This window comes from Carassius gibelio, chromosome B4 (genome assembly GCF_023724105.1).
Source record: "Carassius gibelio isolate Cgi1373 ecotype wild population from Czech Republic chromosome B4, carGib1.2-hapl.c, whole genome shotgun sequence".
Lineage (NCBI taxonomy): Eukaryota > Metazoa > Chordata > Actinopteri > Cypriniformes > Cyprinidae > Carassius > Carassius gibelio.
Window position 1 is genome coordinate 13,358,022 of NC_068399.1, and position 18,879 is coordinate 13,376,900.

Sequence of the window (18,879 nt, forward strand, 5' to 3'; positions counted from 1 at the left end):
CACTAAGAAAGTTATTTTCTTTAACCAGGAAATTTACATTCTCAGAATTGACAGACAGTTGAAACTGATATGTCAAGTAAATACTTACAACGGATCACGAATCAACTAGTTATAATTAGTTATTCATATTCCCCCTTTGAGCTGATTCGATACATGTGACTGTGAGATATTAGATATTTTCACATTCCATACTTGTGAGTCATATAATCACAACAAGGGTGCATTAAACATTTTAACATGTGGATTTTAATGTATATTAAAGTTTAACTAACTGGACTACTTCAGAATATCTAAGATTAGTTTGTACATCAATTTAGATCGGTGCATAACATTTTTGTAAATAGAGTATCATTTTCAGGCCAGAAACAAATTAAAAATATGTAATATATATATATATATATATATATGATTGCTTGCTACATAGGAATTATCAGATTCCAGATTATCAGATTATCAGCTGTTCCAACTTTCTATTGATAAACATGTTGTACCTGAGATCTGGAAAAAGTCCACTATAATTCCAGTTCCAAAAAAGGCATGTCCTCAGGAGGACAACGATTATAGGCCTGTTGCATTAACTTCCAATGTCTTCAAGGCCCTGGAACGACTTATGTTAAATGTACTTCGCTCAGAGGTGGAGCCAGTATTAGACAAATATCAGTTTGCATATACAAAGAAACGAAGTACAAGTGATGCCATATCAACTATAATGCACCTTACATTGAAGCACCTTGAATTCCCAGGTGCATATGCTAGACTGCTCCTTATTGATTTTAGCTCTGCTTTTAACACAATTCAGCCACATATTCTCCTAAGAAAATTAGCCCTTCTGAATGTAAATCCATTTTTAATCAGGTGGTACCACTCATTTCTTACTAAGAGGCCACAGCAGGTGAAGTTTAATTCCTCCTTATCAAATACAGAAATATGTAGTACTGGTGCCCCTCAGGGATGTGTCAGTTCACCATTTTTGTTTATTCTGTATACAAATGACTGTGTTAGTTCTGAGCCTAATCAATATGTGGTGAAGTTTTCGGATGATACAGCTGTTCTTAGTCTGCTCACTAAGAACTCTGACTCATCCATTCACAGAGATGCTGTGGACAGGTTTGTGGACTGGTGCGACAATCATAAATTACAGATTAACACCTGTAAGACTGTAGAAATGCTCTTTGATCCCAAATCAATTGGTGACCGAAGCCCTGTGATGATACATGGCAATAACATTACTCAACAAAATTCATGCAAGTACCTAGGCATTCACATTGATAGTGACCTGAGCTGGCAGACACAAGTAGCCACTGTGTGCGCCAGAATCCATCAGCACCTCCACTTTTTACGCAGACTGCGGTTGTTTGGTGTCAGTAAAAACATAATGTTAATTTTCTATAGGGCAGCAATAGAGTCTATCTTACGGTATGGTATCACCAGTTGGTTTGGTAATCTGAGTGTCAAACTTAAATCACAGATTCTCAACCTGGTCAGAGTAGCGGGCAGGATTATGGGTCACCCCCCCCCCCCCCTTAACCCTCAGGAACTGTTCAACGAGGCTGTCCTTACTCAGGCAAAAAACATTCTAAATGACAGTTCCCATGTTTTGTGCAGCGAATACTCGCAGATGCCCTCAGGGAGAAGATACAGGGTCTCCTTATGTAAATACAACCGGTTCAAACATTCTTTTGTCCCAGTGTCAGTTAAGCTCATTAATGAGCAAATGTAGGGAGGTTTTTATCAGAACTGTAACATGTACCAGCATCTTTTTAAATTCGTACCAGAATTTTTAATATGTATAGCATTTGTAGTGTGTGTTCGAATGTGTATCAGTACTGTATTGTGCACCGCACTTTAACATGCACCAGCACTTTACTGTGCATTGCACTTTAAATGTGTAATTGTAATTGCAATGTACTTCAAGTATTGAAGCTTGATCCTCTTGCACTTTGGTCCCCATCTGGTTGCCAGTTATGTACCCTCTCCTTTGTTGGATGTTTTATGTTTTATGTTGTCTATATGTTTTATGTCTGCCTATGCAGCAGTACCCTGTCTCTAAACCAAATTTCTCCCAAGGGAGACGAATAAATGAACTTGACTTGACTTGACTTGAGATACACAGACAAAATTGTTTCCTATGTGAAAAATATCTTTAAAAGTGGCATGATGGAGGTCATGTGGCTTATAATTATACTGTATATTGTATTATCATTTGTATTGTAATATGATATATTGTGAGGCAGACAATACCCAGCCCTGATACATAGTATACTAAACATGAGTTGTTCTTTTCTTGAAAAAGTATATTTATTAGTTTTACTTTGAAATGCACAGTAAATACAGACACACTCTCAAACTTTCTATTATAAAGCCTGTCTTATTATTCAGATACCTCTTTTATTATTATGTAAGGACTTTTATTATAAGTACCCAAAAAAAGTTTTTAATTTCCTTTCAGTTTCTTTTTGTAACAAAGTAGGGTCTCACTTTATATAAGGTGGCCTTATGTACATCGAAAAATAAGTACAATACACTTATTATGTTCGTATTGTATTGCAAAACACCTTTGCTGCTATTGAGGTGGGATATAGAAAAGGTTAGGGACAGGTTTTGGTGATATATGTAGGTTTAAGGGTGGGTTAAGGCGTAAAGGTTGGGTCAACAGTGTAATTATAAATGTCATATAATGTCAGCCGTTTATTGGTTATGAGCTACACCATGGAAATAATCAGCACATCGATATCAGCTAGAATTAAAATATAGGTGCAATTTTGTGAAATTTGTAGGAGAAGAGGTGAACAACTATCAGTTCAAGATAATGGGCAATGATGAAAATAATGATGCATAATTATATATATAAGAGGTTCAAAAGCAGATAAATGAGTGGAAATTGAGCTGTTGGTGTCACTTTTGAGTTTTACTGTAACCTACTGTAACTAACCAAATACATTTGAAGCTTGGCCCCATAGAAAGAAATTTCCTTGAACAGAATAAGCACTGAAGCAGTAGAAGGTAGCTCAAGATGGAGGTATCAATAACAGGCACAGTTAGACCAGGATGCATTACTGTACAAAAGAATTTATTGTAAGCATTAAAATCTCTAAGCAGCTCTGCTCAAAACACAGAGGATATCATCTCGAATTTAGAAACAAAAGAGAGCTTTACATCAAACACAACAGGAAAGGAGAAAAATGAAAAGGCTGGAAATGTACGTTGGATCAGTTTGATATTACACAAGAATCTTTAACTTTATGGTATCTGACTAAAGGGTCTTTGCTGGCGATTTCATTAAATAACCAGCAAGTCATTTGAAAAGTGGCCTAAGTTCCCCAGTTTTATTCCTCGAGAGATCCACACAGGCAACTGGATACGAGAGACTATTAATGGGCTCTGAAGTCACGAGGGTCGTGCACCATTCAGAACTGAATTGAGAATGTTTTATAAACTGCAGTTCAGATCTTAAATTTGAACTGAATCTGAATTGAGGTAGCAAAGAGGATGCAGAATTAAAATTATGAGAGCTTTCATGTAGTTTCTGAAAATAATCACCAGAATAAAGTAACCAAAATAAAAGCCTGTGTGAAAAAGTGTGATGTACAATTTACCATACTCATAATATATGAGTTATTTCCAGACACATTTATTAACTGTGGAGGTTTAAAAATGCTAGAAATTATGTGGTTAGGTATGGCTTCCCCATATGTGTGTCATACATTATATTATATTATATTATATTATATTATATTATATTATATTATATTATATTATATTATATTATATTATATTATATTATATTATATTATAATTATGTAGCTTATAATATATTTCACATATTCCAGTGCAGAAAAAAAATATTCACAGAATTAATACAAATTCCAAAAGGAGGCTTTTTGAAATTAGTTTAAAATATGATCGATATATTAATATTATATCATGTTAAAAGTATTGAACTTAATTTAGAAAAATAATTTACTTAAGTCCTAATAATCATACAGGTATAAGTCATCGTAATCAACTGAGTAAATATCTGAGGGAATAAATAGGGATGATTCGTTTAAATTAATGATGTAATGATTCAGATTCTGTCGCAAACCTTTGTCTGTCTAATGAAACTCCTTTAATGTCTTAAAATTCTTAAATTCTGAATTTTGCCCAAGCCTGAGAGTCATATACAGTAGTGATGGACCAATATATCGACTAAGATGACCAACTGGCTGATAATGGCCATTTTCCAGATTAGCTGATTTGATTGGCCAATTAAAATGTGTTAATACTCGTTATGATTGTTGATAGATTTATATATATATATATATATATATATATATATATATATATATATATATATATATATATATATATATATATATATATATATATATATATATATATATGTATGTAATGAGTAAATATAGTTTGCCCTTGTCCTTTTTTTAGCAAATTTCTATATCTGTTTTGCCATCATTACATTTATCATACCTATTATGGTCTTCAGGCATCCTTAAATCAAAATCAATTTACCTCAGATGCAAAACTGCACAGACAAATGTTTAAAAAACTAAGGAAACAATCTGAGTAAGAAAAATAAATAGAATTCAAGATATATCCTTTGAAAAGCATTAAAGTAAAGTTGTCTTGCTTAACTGATATTTTTTTTAACATTCTTAAAAACAAATCAAGCATACAGAAACCCGCATATTGGTCAACCACTACATTTTCAACACTGCACATTTAACCATTCATGTCCATATATATATATATATATATATATATATATATATATATATATATATATATATATATATATAAAACAACTGAAAGAAGAAGAAAGATAAAACTATGAAAACCGTTATAATTGGTCTCCATGACAACCATTTCAAAAGCTCACATTATCCACAGCAAGATAACATCTCACCACTGCATTGACCTCCTTCCAGCTTATCAATAAATCATAAATGAAAATATTGACACACTATTTTTCCACTCAAACAAACATACCATATTCAAGGACAAACCCTCCAAAACTGGAGAGCGAAGAGTTACACTATGAGAATGCAAATGATCCAAGACACCTGCTGGTTAAACCATCGCCGCTCCAGCCAGGACCAGCAGAAAACCTTCCAAAAGATTCTGTCTTCTGATGACCATTGAGTGCTGTCAATCCATCAAACAATAAACACCATCTGTACAAGAGATAAAATTCAGTCTGCTCCTCTTTATGGCTTTGGAGAGAGAAAAGGCTACATGAATACTTCTCCTCTTTGTCCTCCTCGTAGGGTTCCAATCAAAACACTGATTGTCACGTCTTTGTGCTTAATCTAAATTGTGTTTATATATACCGAAGAGCAATCTCTTTGTACCGTCATCTGGTCTTCAAAGCAAATCCGATATTCTCAGGACTCAGAAAAGGTCAAACTTCAGCAAACAGAATGACGACAAGAGGGAAATGACTTTCATGCAAAATACGATGGGGAAATGGAATGTAAATCATCTTCCGCTACTGACATATGCCATCATGCATTTTCCGATTCCTTCGGTGTTTTTCAGCCATTCATTTCATCCTGGTCTGTGAGAGCCTGGTTGTTTCAAAAACAGTAGGGAAATAAAAGCTCAATTTTGCTGAATCTTCTAGTCCAAAATAGTTTTTTTTTCTTTTTCTTTTTTTTTCACTTATATCTCCCTACGTCACTGGCCATGAGTTTCCATGCTAATAGACCGCTCAATGCTTAATGTTGCTTTAACCATCAGGAGCTTTCCGCAGCCATCGGTAAAACTGTTGCTGGAACAGGATGTGCCATTTTACATTCGCTTGAACGATCTCAACGGCTCGAGCGAATGCAGGTGCCGACTCTCCCCCGCTGGTCAGGATGAACTCTTTCAGCTGAGGAGAGAATAAACAATTTTCATTAACATTTTCATTGTATTGTGTTTTGATGTATCAAATCTTGTGTGTTTATGCATGTAATGGGCACCTTCATCTCTGATAGTTAAACGGCATCAGAATATACGATGCATTTACATGCAAATTCCTGACATGTAATTCATCAGATAACGATGTTTATGATAATGAGGTGTGGGAATGCATTTGAAGTAAACAGAATTATCAGTGTTGTTGTTGTTTTATTGAAAGGAAAGGACACATGGGTGTCTGTCAAAAACAATTTCTAACATCAGTTAAGGGCATAAAAATCTCATCAAAAATCTCCATTTACTAAATAACATGTTACAAAACCGATTCCCAATTCCTGAGGTCATGAGGTCTAATTAATGAATTAATGTGCACAGGGATTCAGGATTAAAGCTTCTCTATTGCTCCCAAACTATTTCAAAATTGCTGTTTGTTCATTGAAACTTTTAAAATAAAATGAAATGCTCATTTCAAACACACAGCGTTGACCCTTAAATGCATGTATTCTTTGCCAATTATTACTACATATTTGGGTCTTTTGTAACTTGGACCTATCTATCCAGCACATATGGATCTCTAACTGATGCAATAGCAATAATCCCTCTTGATGTTTTAAGAACACTTCCACAGTACATTCAGAATACATATGAGTGTATTCTCAAAACAATCATTTTCAATTACTTCCAAGCTAATATTTTGATTCATGTCAGCTTATTCACCACATCCAACATCAAATGACAGTTACATTTATATTTCATTACATACATTTATTGCTCTGCAGTAAAGCCATTCAAACCAGTATAATCTTTGCTGATGGTATTCTTTCGTTTGATGTCTTTGCGTCTTTTTTCTTGTTATATTGTTTATAATTGATAGATTGAGGAATACTACAAAAGTTAAAAAAAATTAAATATGATAGAATGACGTCCCATGTCACTAAAGACCTGAGGTATGCATTAAGGTTTAAACATATCTCTGATTGTTCACGAATCTGTGGATGAAGTTCTCTTGCAGTAGCTGATTGTCAGTGACAGTATGCTAATGTCCTGTTTAAGAAAACACTGAGGGGGGTCATATTATCTCTGTATGAATGATAAATTGTGGAAGGCGAAGTCAGCTGGATGAGAAATAACTGTGCTGCAGTGAGAAGCATCAGCAGTCTGTGTCCTCTGGGACTGAAGCTGAATGAATTTGAATAAGTGAATATACGTTTCATTTCCTGTAATAAGGTTAAGCAGCTACAATGAGGAAATAACCCAACGAAATGGTCCAGAGCACAATTTTGCAGTATTCAGAGTTTACTTTTATTCATTTTCTCCATCTCAATAACTTGCTGACCTAAGTATGCTTGGAGGTATTAACGCTCCATGAAGATTTGTCAATAATGCATTACTGTTTTAGTTTGATTAGAGTTGTACAAGCCTCAGGAAGATGTAAAAGTTCAGCCTCACCTCATTCAGCTCGGCCTCAGTGTTGAGAAACTCTGTCACGCCGCTAATTAATTTTGAGTTCATAAATAAGGCCTCTCCATACCTGCCAATGAGAGACACTGTTATTAAAAACACTGGAGCACTGCTCTAATGAAACCAGAAGCAAACAAACACCAATAGACATTATTGCTCTCGGCCCTCCAAACACAAACAAGACAAAAAATAACATTCACCAATAAATATCTTATGAAAGTGCGAATGTGAAATTTGTTTCAGGAACTGAGAGAGTAAGGTTAAAAACACTGATAAGCAGAGATGAATAAAGCCACATTCACCTGGAATTCAATATGTCCCACTTCTCGCGAAAATATCTCCATGCTAAATGTCTTCCAAGGGGATTGCGGCCCACATGTATGATTACATCGATCACGTCCTGATCCGGCACCAGGTCAGAGGTGAGTGACAGATTCAGGAGCCTGTGGTCATCAGAAATAAATGGGAGATAAACTATACATTAGGAATAATTGACAAGGGACCCTGAATTATTTAAAATGAATTGGTGGTATGGCCATGATATGGACTTTAAAACTTCAGAAACACTCCAATTCAGTCCTATGGAATGTTAATCAAACAAAGCGAGTGGAGCTTAGCAGAAACAGTATCAATAAACTGAAAATAAATTATATACTTTATAAGTTGGACTCTTATGCTTCGAAGAACTTGGTATGACTACAAAACTTATTAAAGGCTATTTGACTAATATGGGTATTATCATGAACATGTTCGTGTCTGTAGTAATTAAGTCCTTCTAATAAATTTTTCTATGCTAGTTTTAAGGTTGAGTAAATCAGAAATACAAAACACATTATTCTTCGCCATTTTCAGCAAATACAGCAGCTGACAGGCCTTGCGAAACACAATTATTCAAATACATTTTCAAGACTGTGAGTCAGCATCTTCAAAATGTAATTAACCTGAAAAGCCCAAATCGAATGCAGATAGACCTATTCACTTCAAATTGGTGCGAAATGTCAAGTAGATGAAAAAGGAAGAAATAGGAAATGAGATGATTCACATTAAGACACGACCACGAAGCACACGTTTCAATTTGCAAAAAACATGTGGGATAATTGCTTCTTTGTTCTTTAAACTCTTATATCAGTTGAACCGCACTTCTGGGCTTGTGTAGCAGAGTCACTTGTAACAAGCTTTTTTTATGAACTCCCTGGAGATTATTGCTACTGTGACAAAGCTCACATCTGTGTGCGGACAGCAGCTTCGCAGCTCGCAAAAGTGACATCACCAGCTTTCTCTAAGGACAAGTGCGAACAAGCTTTGAGATAAGTTTCTTTTGCTGCGCTCATTCTCGAATCCTTTTTTTAAAAGTTCACACTTAGAAATTCTGATTTTGGACTTGTGTAACTGATTTCTAGCATGTATAATTGTGACACTGTCTGCATAGCATGGCTTTTTGCATCACTGATAAAGCAGATGTAAGGATTAGCATATTCAGATTAGCATACTAGCATATTACAGTTTTAAGTATAAAGAATGTACACTTGACCTGAACTTACATTTCTAGAGTGATGAATGTACAGGAAATGATTACAGTATTATTTTTTTCCCTTTTTACTGAGATTTCAGTCTCTAAGGCTGTAGGAATATATGTAGGTAAATAGTCAGTGCGGAAGTGCGATCATCTGAAACACATACACACATTCCTGTAGTAGAGAGGAATTATTTTCGGCCCACTGGTTCACAACATACATCATTGAAAGAAGTGCAAACAGAGGTGGTAGATGCAATTTACTTCATGCTATAGAAATTAATACTAAACACAGACTCCATACACCCCATCCTTCATTGAAGCGCATTTACTAGCTCACTCCAAACACAGGATAGATTAAATTTCGCAAACACACTCTCACATGCACACGGCTCATGCATCTGGGGCAGTGGGCATTTGCTTGAGCATGCTGTGTGAAATTTAAGTGTGTCTGAAATCAATTGAACTGCTGCTAGAGGTCTTCTCTACTCTTTTAATTCGACACTAGAGCAAAGGTGAATGCCTGAAGGCTGCAAATATTTCACATATCCTGTGTGACTCTAAAACAAATCAAAGTTATGAGAGATATTTTAAGCTTATAAAGCAACACCAAATCCTCTCTAGGCAACAATGACTCATAAGGTGCTACCAGCACACTGAATAGTGATGTATACCCTTCATTTGGTGGGAATTAATTGAACTTGCAGAACTCCAGATATAAACAGAGTTAAAAACTCTCAGAGGACAGTCAACAGCTGCAGTTTTTCTATAAACTGATAAAAATTTAGTTACAGGTCTTCACACGTAGATATAGCTATCACATTACACTAATGCCATGCACTGTAGGACTAAGTGCCAGTTTCTAATTAGCACATATTTATTAGCAAGTGTTGCTAACTCATGTGCTTTTCTGGCACTGTGGGAGGGATGGGTGGGGTCTGGCAATGATGTCTGGCACTTTCAACACCACCACTTCACTACTGCATGCCACATCATTTACTAATATTCAGACTTACGGAAATAACAGTTTTGTGTTGTGGGGAATTATATTTTTTTGTTGTTTTATTTTGTTGTTTTTTTATTTTCTTTAATGCAAGTTTATGTTTTGGAAAATGGTTGTCCACTTTAACCAGATCCAAACTATCAGTCAAGATGATCTTATATAGGGGTTCTCAACTCTGACCTTTGAGGTCTACCTTCCTGCAGAGATTAGCTCAGATTCTAACCAAAGCCACCCTGAACAAATACAATAAAGGTCTTTTAGAATACTATAAAGTTAGAGGTAGGTAATTTGATCAAGATAGGAACTAAATTCTTTAGGACAGTGTACCTTCCAACTGAGAATCCCTGGCCTAGCAGCTCTAATTAGGTTGATCTCATATAGTTACTTATGTAGGTCTAAAAAATGGTTCTTACGTCTAGTGTTGTATGTTTATATTGTGTTAATTTATGTAGCATCGTGGTCCTGCGAGACACAACATTTATTTCCACTGTATGTCCACACATGTAGTGGAAGGACAATAAACCTCACCTTGAACTTGAACACTGCTAATAACTACTGCTAAAAAGGGAAGGGTTCATTACAGTTTAAGCTTCAATGTCAACCTTAAGTCTATCTCTAGAATCTAAACAGAATCCGATTGGTTGAAGTGAATGTTTATCCTGAAACACAGTATTACTGGACAATCCAAAATCAGAAGCTGGATGGCCTTCCAAAAGATGGTATTGTGTGAGAATGATGGATTTTGTATTCATGTTTCAGCTGCATCACTGCAGATGTTGTATCTAGGTGTACTGTGTGTCACAGCCGAGTCATGGATCACTGAAAGTGAGAAAAATAACTCATTGATTTTACCTTCAAGGAAGGTAATTACCACTATAGAAAAAAATGAATAGCTTCCTTGCTGACTGTAATATGATGAATAGTATCTAAACATGAAGATGAAAATGCATGGATGTAGAACACTGAGATGTGTGCTTACTAAGTGTGGTGCTATTTATCTTCATCCTCTAGTGAGGAAAACCACATCCCTCTCAACAGACTCACACTGAATCTGTCCCACAGGAATCAGCCTGTTGAGTGCTGAGCACTCACTGCAGAGAGGGGTCATGATGGGTCTCTTTATATGGGAATGTTTCTTTCTCTCAGTGCATCCATAAAACAACGACCAAATGCAACAGAATAAATGGAGATGTCGAAGCCGCAGTGAATCTGCTTCAGAATATGTGTGGGCTCTGAGATCCTCGTCTACTCTGGACAGGGTGTAATCCGTCACCGTCCTCATCCTGCTATTGAGTTGGGAGAGGATTTAAGACAACGTGGGAAAAGCTCCTACGGCAGCCATTGTCTTTACTGCACCATCAGTGGAGTGAGTGCAGCTCTGCTGGTGTGAGTGACATGACGTGGAGGATAGGATTGAATGGGATTGAGGTACAGTAGATTGCAAACTATCTAGTAAGTTATAATAGACACTTCTTGCTATCAATAAAACGACAGAAAGCCCACCAAATTCTTAACAAAGTGAATGAAGAGGCTGGTGGATGGTACATATATTCCAAGCTAAAAAGAAGCTTTTAGCTAAGACTGATTGATAAACATGTCATGCTACTGTGGTTTGTTATTTGAATTTCTTTGCTTTATCATGTCTTTGTTAATGAGGTATAAAAATATCGACTGACCTGTTGAGCAGGAAGATGTTGTCACTGCAGGTCAAGGCCTCCAGAAGAACCTTCTTCTCAGAAATGGCTGTAGAGGAGTGAAACTTCATCCAGATAAACTCCCACACATCCTCATCCATCAGAGAAACACCTGTGCAGTACACAATGTCCCGCACATTGGGGGGAATCCTGCGGGACAGAGTGGAGCCACAAGGTCAATTCACAAATAATGTTAGCATTTAAATACTTGTATATAACATTAATAACTGTATTGACGGAGCCAAAATCTCTTTTTACTGTTTACTATTTTCTTTTTACATCAATTCAAAGATCTACTTTCAGAGTCCATGGAAATAGTGAAAATGGTGATACACTGATTAGCATGTATGCACACTGAAAAGTGCAGGTGATTAGCATTTCTCACTGTGACCAAGTCTGTTCATTTAATGGTTACTGAGGGTTACGTCAGATTCACACGCCATTAGATTAAACTGTGTTCACACATCTTTTTTTTTTTTTTTTTTTTCTTGTATGCGTTCAACTTTTTATTTGTTCATTTTTTTTTTTTACATATAACAAATAACATAACATCCATTCAGGATAAAACGTAAAAACAACAACAACAGACATATAATCAATTTACATATTCTAATAAGAGAGCGAGAGTGAGAGAGAGAGAGAGAGAGAGAGAGAGAGAGAGATTCTTTTATATAATCTAGTATTGAAAAAAAAAAAAAAAAACACTGCCAAACATCAATAGTACTAGGTTTGGCCTTATTAATTTGTTCTGTTGTAAATTCACAGGCCACTATTTTAAGAAGACTGTGAATCCAATACATTTTCCCACACATGTGCAGTGTAATGTATTATTGTCTTTTTTGGAGCTGTAAAACAAGCAAACAGCATTCTTTTTTTTTTTTTCCTTTTTTTTTATTGAGCTTATGCAGAAGCCAGAATCATCATTAAGAACACAGAAACCTGGCTTAACCATGTAATTAGTTTGTAGTAAAGAGGATAAAACAAAGTTTACATGTGTCCACAGATTACTGACAATAGAACACTCAAGAAGATGCTGCCAGAAGATGGTGCAACCCAATCTTGCATATGTTGAGAGGAAATAGGAGATGCCCAAGGAACTCCATAGGCCTTGAGGGCAGAACGTAAGTGTTTATGCCTAAAAAAGTCCAAGATGGTTGGGCAAATGGACGATTTCCACATAAAAAAAAAGAGATTTTTCCATAACGGTGCACTGTTACAAAATTTGAAGCGTCCTCCCATCAGACATTCAACCGTTTTCCAGATTCTAATAGAATTAGCCATAACCGGGCCAGATTTGAAATTATCACATTTTTTCCCTGTGCCAGCAAATAAAATATCTTGAAGTCTGTTTGGTTTAACCTTGTCAGCTTCAGTCACTCTCCATGAACCTTAAGATTGAGGTTCAACACAATTATGAAAAGCCTTAAGTTGGAACGACCAGTAACACAGCTTATCTTGTAACCCGATAAACCACAAAAATTATCAAATTCCTTAATTATCTCAGAAACTGAAATATCAAAGTGATCTAATACAAAATAATGTCATCTGCATACAATGAAATAATATGATTGTGATCACGAATCTTAATTGATGCTAATTCAGATTTCCCAATGGCTTGTGCTAGTGGTTCAAGAGATAAACAAAACAATATGGAGGAAAGTGGACATACCTGCCTCGTTCCCTGTTGTAGAAGGAACGGGGGAGAAATAATATTGCCAGTCAAGACTGATGACATATAGGTGAATTGTATAAAATCTTAATCATAGAAATGAAATGTTCAGTGAAGCCAAAACATATAAGCCCACATATAATTCTAAAGGTAATAGGTTTAGTGTAAACCTTTAGATCACCTGGGGAAAGTGATATTAGTATGTAGCTGGAGCAGTCTAACGGATTTTTAAAGAAGTAAAGATATCAGCATTGTGTTTTGATCCTTTATAAAAGACACCATGCTCAATTCCAAAATTAAATTAGATAAGCATGAGTGTCTTTACTAACTCCCAGATTTCTAAATATAATTCAGGAGGAAGACCGTCTAGACCCGCCAATTTACCTTTTTGTAGGCTTTTTAGTGGTGGTCGACCAATATAGATTTTTTTTACCAAAATATTATTATTATTTTTTTTTTTTTTTAAAGCAGGGGAGCCGATAGCCAATATTAAGCCGATATAACAATAATAATAATAATTATTATTATTATTTTTAATTTGAAATAATTTGACAATAGATTAAAAACTTAAAAGTGTAAAATAACCATACTTACACTTTAGATGACAAAGTATTTTCACAAATACATAAATATTTAATAAACATATAATTAAAAGGGAAGTGAACACTGTAACCAACAGGGCACTCAGTATTTTGGGAAGTTTGTGTGCATTGGGAATCATTTTTCAAATAAAGCCAGGGTACTCATTTACTCATTTTGCATACAGTGAAAATGACATGAATATGACAGTGGGCACATGCATAAACCGCAGAATAACTTTAAATCACAAGTTTAAAATTGAAAGCATTCATTCACATAGACCGACCGTCACACAAAAACCGATCATGCAGGATAAAAATGCACAATTCACAAGATCTCACAGCTGGATTCGGCTAAGTTTGCAAAGTTTGTGAAATTAAATGTTCATTAGTCATTCAAAGATTTGTTTAAATGATATAAATACATATTTGCCTAATGCTGATGGCAAATGAGAAAGTATAACAATGTTTGCCTTTCTATTACTAATAATATAAAAGCAATCATTGTAGTATTTTTTTTTTGTAAACATTAATCCCTTTGTACAGACAGACTTCTAACCGTATTAGACAGAACTAGAAAAAGAAAGAGAAAGTGGGCACTGTGTGCGCTCAGGCGCTGCCGCTCTCATCGATGTCAAAATAAATGTCTAACACACCGGCCAAGCAGAATAACGTATTAGCTGATGCCAATATTTGAAAAAAAAAATGGTAGTTTGACCACTACTTTTTTATTTATGGAGCTTGGTACATACTCGTTTTCAGAGCGTTAGCCCTCGTGCATCTCAGGGTTTACTTAGTCATATACAGAAGGGCAATTATCGTTGTGGAAATTGTGCTCAGTGTAATAATACTTTTAAAACATAATTTTTTCGTCATCCTAGAAATGGCAAAAAATATAGCATCAAATCTGTGATTACTTGTGTTTCCACTCATGTTGTGTATTTGATCCGTTGTCCTTGTGGTATAGGCTATGTGGGAAAAACGTCACGTCAATTGAAACAAAGGATTAGTGAATATAAGAGTTCGATCAGAAGAAAAGTCTAAATTTTCCAGTTGCGGCACACTTTTTAACTTTGAATCACGATGTAACCTCTTTACACTTTTGTGGGTTTGAGAAAGTAACTTTGCCACCTAGAGGTGGAGACATTGAATTACTTCTACAGTGACGCGAACTGTTTTGGATTTACACCCTTCAAACTTTATCACCTATGGGTATGAATGATGAAGCATTATTTAATGTAATGTTATAGTCATGCAATTGTTTTGAATGAGGTGTTGTTTCTAATATGTATTCACGATGAGTATGAGTGACTATGGAGCCTGACTGATTGTTATAACTGTTTAGAATTACAATTTGATGCTGTTTGATGACGATGTGTTGATTATGTGTTTTTTTTTTTTTTTTTTTATAATGATTTTGTTAACCTATAGGGGGATCTTGGTTGTTGTAACTATAATAATTTGTAACTGTTTATGATGTGGTGCTAATTATGTATTCCCAATTAGCTTAATTATTTGCAGATGGAGCTCTGTTAATTGGTCATGTGTTTATCTTAACAGAGATGAATTTGAACATTTGTATACTCCTGATGAGGGTCGTGTGACCGAAACGTAGCTGTAACTTCCTGTTAACTAAGATAAGCACCACCTGAGTTTTATTACGAGCGCAGGAGAAGGGTGCCAATTTATAATACTTGTTCTGGAAATGTGCCATGTCAGATTGTTTTAGATGCGTCTCTTGTATCAGTGCACAGCAAATTGTTCTAATTCCACATTTTCATTTAATGATAAAATATTTAGAACATGCACTGTATATTCATAAATCCCAGAATTGTATCTAGTAAATTAAGAAAAACAAAGGCAATTATATCCTGTTAATTACATATAAATGCAGATATGTACTCTATATACCAAATCATATGAATGAGTAATTATGAAAAAATAGTAGCGTGACATTTTTCTGCATGTACTTTAACTGGGCGCGCCTGCCGTGCACCTTTCAGGATCACTGACCTGTCTTGCCAATTTAGTATACAAAAGATAAGAGCATGCAGCCGATCAGAGTTACTTTTACTTTCGCCATAAACATGATGAGTACGATAAATCTCGATGTCACGTTGTTTCAGTGCAAGAATCCACTTGGAAAGATTAGCTCTGAGAAAGCTGGCTGCGCCAGAGCCCTCTGCCCCCCTCTGGCAACCCCACCAGTCGCACGCTGTTTCTACGGCTTCTTTCCTCAATGTCCATCATTCTATTTGTTAGTTCTTCTAGCTGTTTCCTCAAGTTCGCAACTGCCCTCCTATCCTCACCTGCAGCTGAACCTGAACGGAATCATCACACTAGCTAACTTTTCAAGCTCTGCTCTTAGGTCTTTAACAGAATGGTTGGTTGCTTGTATGTCCATGTAGGTCACACAATGCTGTGGTCAGTACAGAGTCCATCGCATCTCTTACTGTTGAGGCCACAACCGAATCCAGAGTACTCTGTTGTTCAACGGCGCTGTCGAGGTCCTCTCGGGAGATGGTGGAATCTTTAATTTTTTTCTTTATTGGTGATTGCTCGATCTTTCTTTTCCAATTGTCATTGACCATTGAAGTACTCATGATGGGATAGAGAGTGGTTCGAAATTTCATTTTAGGCTTATAGAATATTTGACAGAATGAGCAGAGCGAAGGACTATGTTTGCATCGCCTTCAAGGGTCACATGATCTCTTCACACATAATTCTTGTTTTGATTTCTAAAAAAAAAATAGTCTAGCAATATATCGGTCATAAGTAAAAGCGCTCTGTGGACCCTTGATATCATCTGGTTATAAATCTCAGAAAAGAATAACCGTCTACAGTAGAGCTACACAGAGACAAATGCATCTCAGGCTGCGAGGTGATGCATGTAATATTCGTACAGGAATAAGAAATAACATTAAACCTCTGGAGGAGACGCAGAGATACAGTGACTGAACTTTTGATTTGCTCAAACAAAGTGAAATAAAGACCTGCTGATTCTGGATGAGCCGTCGGAGCCTCTGGGATTTTTCCGTGTAACAATACAGAAAACGGCACCTCCAGTAAAATATGAAATCATGTCAAAACCAATTGGAGCATATAGACTGAAATTTCCACACCTGTGAAAGTGATGTCTTGTTCATGCCACTGACAGAAATGATAAGTAAATTCAGAAACACAGTTAAAGAATAATATTTGTGACATTCTGTTTGCTGCCATGATTCTGGAATATATTATTTTCAGGTATTATTAGAACGAAGATGGGAGATGACATGAGCCATAAATCTAGTTTTTACTTCTGATATTGTAAACTGATTTTAAACGCTTTGTGTGCCCTATAATTTGGCTTTGTGGAAGCAAAATATTTTTATAGACTGCTGTGATGAGATTTTGTAAAAATTCTGTCTGTTTGTTTTAAAACAATGTAAAAAGTTATTTGAGTATTTCACATTGTGTGAGACTTTTTCCAAACAGACAAAAACTACACTTAACAGCAGTTTGCCTTAACAGAGGTGTCTGACTTTAATTTCAGTTTTCTTTTTTTTTTTTAGTCTGTGGTATCTTGTTTATAATGAATAAATGAGGAGGACATGGGGAGGATTTGTCAGCATTTTGTAGTGATCTGAAGCTTGTCTTTGCAGCTCATGAACGCTGCTGTGACATTATCATTACCTAAACCATAAAAAGACATAAAGGTCAAACACATTCCTCTTTTATGATGTGCTCATCCCTGAATATCAAACTGAACAGATTATTTTTATTGTCCCAGTAGGACTGGAGGTCATTTTTGAAGTAAAGGACACATCTGGAAAATCCAGACTTCTGCAGTCAGGTAAGAGGCACAATTAACAGCAGTTATGTCATAATACAAAATAATAAGAATCGAAAGGATAAGACTAACAATAACATAAAATCAGTGGATCCACAGAATTTCTTGCCATCTGTTGACTTCATACACAAGAAACACAATTTTTTTTAATTAGTTAAAAGTATCTGCTTAATGCCTTAAATGTTGAAAAAACATCTAAAATATGAGTGTTTTCACGAGGTCTAACTCTCTGGCAGTAGATTACACTAACCTGTCCACATGGTGATAGATCTAGCAGGAGAGATTGTGTTCAGTAAAGAGACTTCCAGACTGTTCAGACACGATCAGAAACCTCACACTGGACTCCACGGGGTAATAATTACAGAGCCACTGTCAGAGCAATTGAGCAGTTTCAGGCCAAAAGATTGGAAAATCTTTGACTGAGCAGGTCAAACACTGGCTGAATCCAACTGAGTGTGTTAAAAGCAGGAATATTAGGCCAAAAAGCTTTTAAATTGAGCAGCCCGCTTTTATTAGAGTCATGTTAGAGGCCTCAGAAGTCATTAAATGCACATTATATGAAGCCAAGGTCAATATGTAACACATTTAATGTGTCATAAAGCATCTGTGTGTGTATTTAAGGTCTAGCTGTCGATTTCAGGGCATGATATTAAAGAAGCCAGCAAACAAATTTCCAGTATGTTTGAGGTTGCCAATTTGCAGTTTAGTGTGTTTAGTGTGTGTGTGTGTGTGTGTGTGTGTATAGTCTCTAGTCTCTCATGTGTTTGTAGGCATGCAGCCAACTATTTGGCTTAAGCACAAAAAATGATTTCCTAAAAAGTGGGCAAACACAATATCTTGTGCCGGATAAAGCCGTTTTTCAGATACACAAACACACACCCACAATCCTGTTTATTCTCCATTATGGTCATTAGTCCCTGCCGGTTGAATGTTGTGTTTGACAGTGTGATACTGGATACAAGAATGTGAACATTGCTGTGGGAAGCAAGGAAAACAAATTAGATGAATAAATGTGTGTTGCCATGGACACTTGGAATAAAGCTCCTACAGTATGAATCTTGGCAGGGGTTGATGAGCAGAACATATTGATCAGACCTCAAAGTGTCCACACTCCATCCAGCGCTGTGATTCGATATTATCATAAAAATATTACTTGTGTTTGACCAAATCAAAAAGGACAACTCTGGCTGTCACTGCTGTATTTAGAATTTTACATGCACTTTTACTTATG

The 18,879-nt window shown here is 35.8% G+C and overlaps 1 protein-coding gene across 1 annotated transcript in view; it reads right to left on the reverse strand.

Annotated features, from left to right (window-relative positions):
- Positions 1–4,768: 4,768 nt before the first annotated feature.
- The window catches only part of LOC127956968 (thyrotropin-releasing hormone-degrading ectoenzyme), a 128,844-nt gene continuing 114,733 nt past the window's right edge, over positions 4,769–18,879 (reverse strand). The window contains exons 16-19 of the mRNA XM_052555299.1: positions 11,552–11,719; positions 7,662–7,802; positions 7,348–7,429; positions 4,769–5,869 (exon numbers count right to left, since the gene is read on the reverse strand). Coding sequence (XP_052411259.1) covers positions 5,726–5,869; positions 7,348–7,429; positions 7,662–7,802; positions 11,552–11,719 — 535 coding nt within the window. The 3' untranslated portion in view covers positions 4,769–5,725. The remainder of the gene's footprint in view (positions 5,870–7,347; positions 7,430–7,661; positions 7,803–11,551; positions 11,720–18,879) is intronic.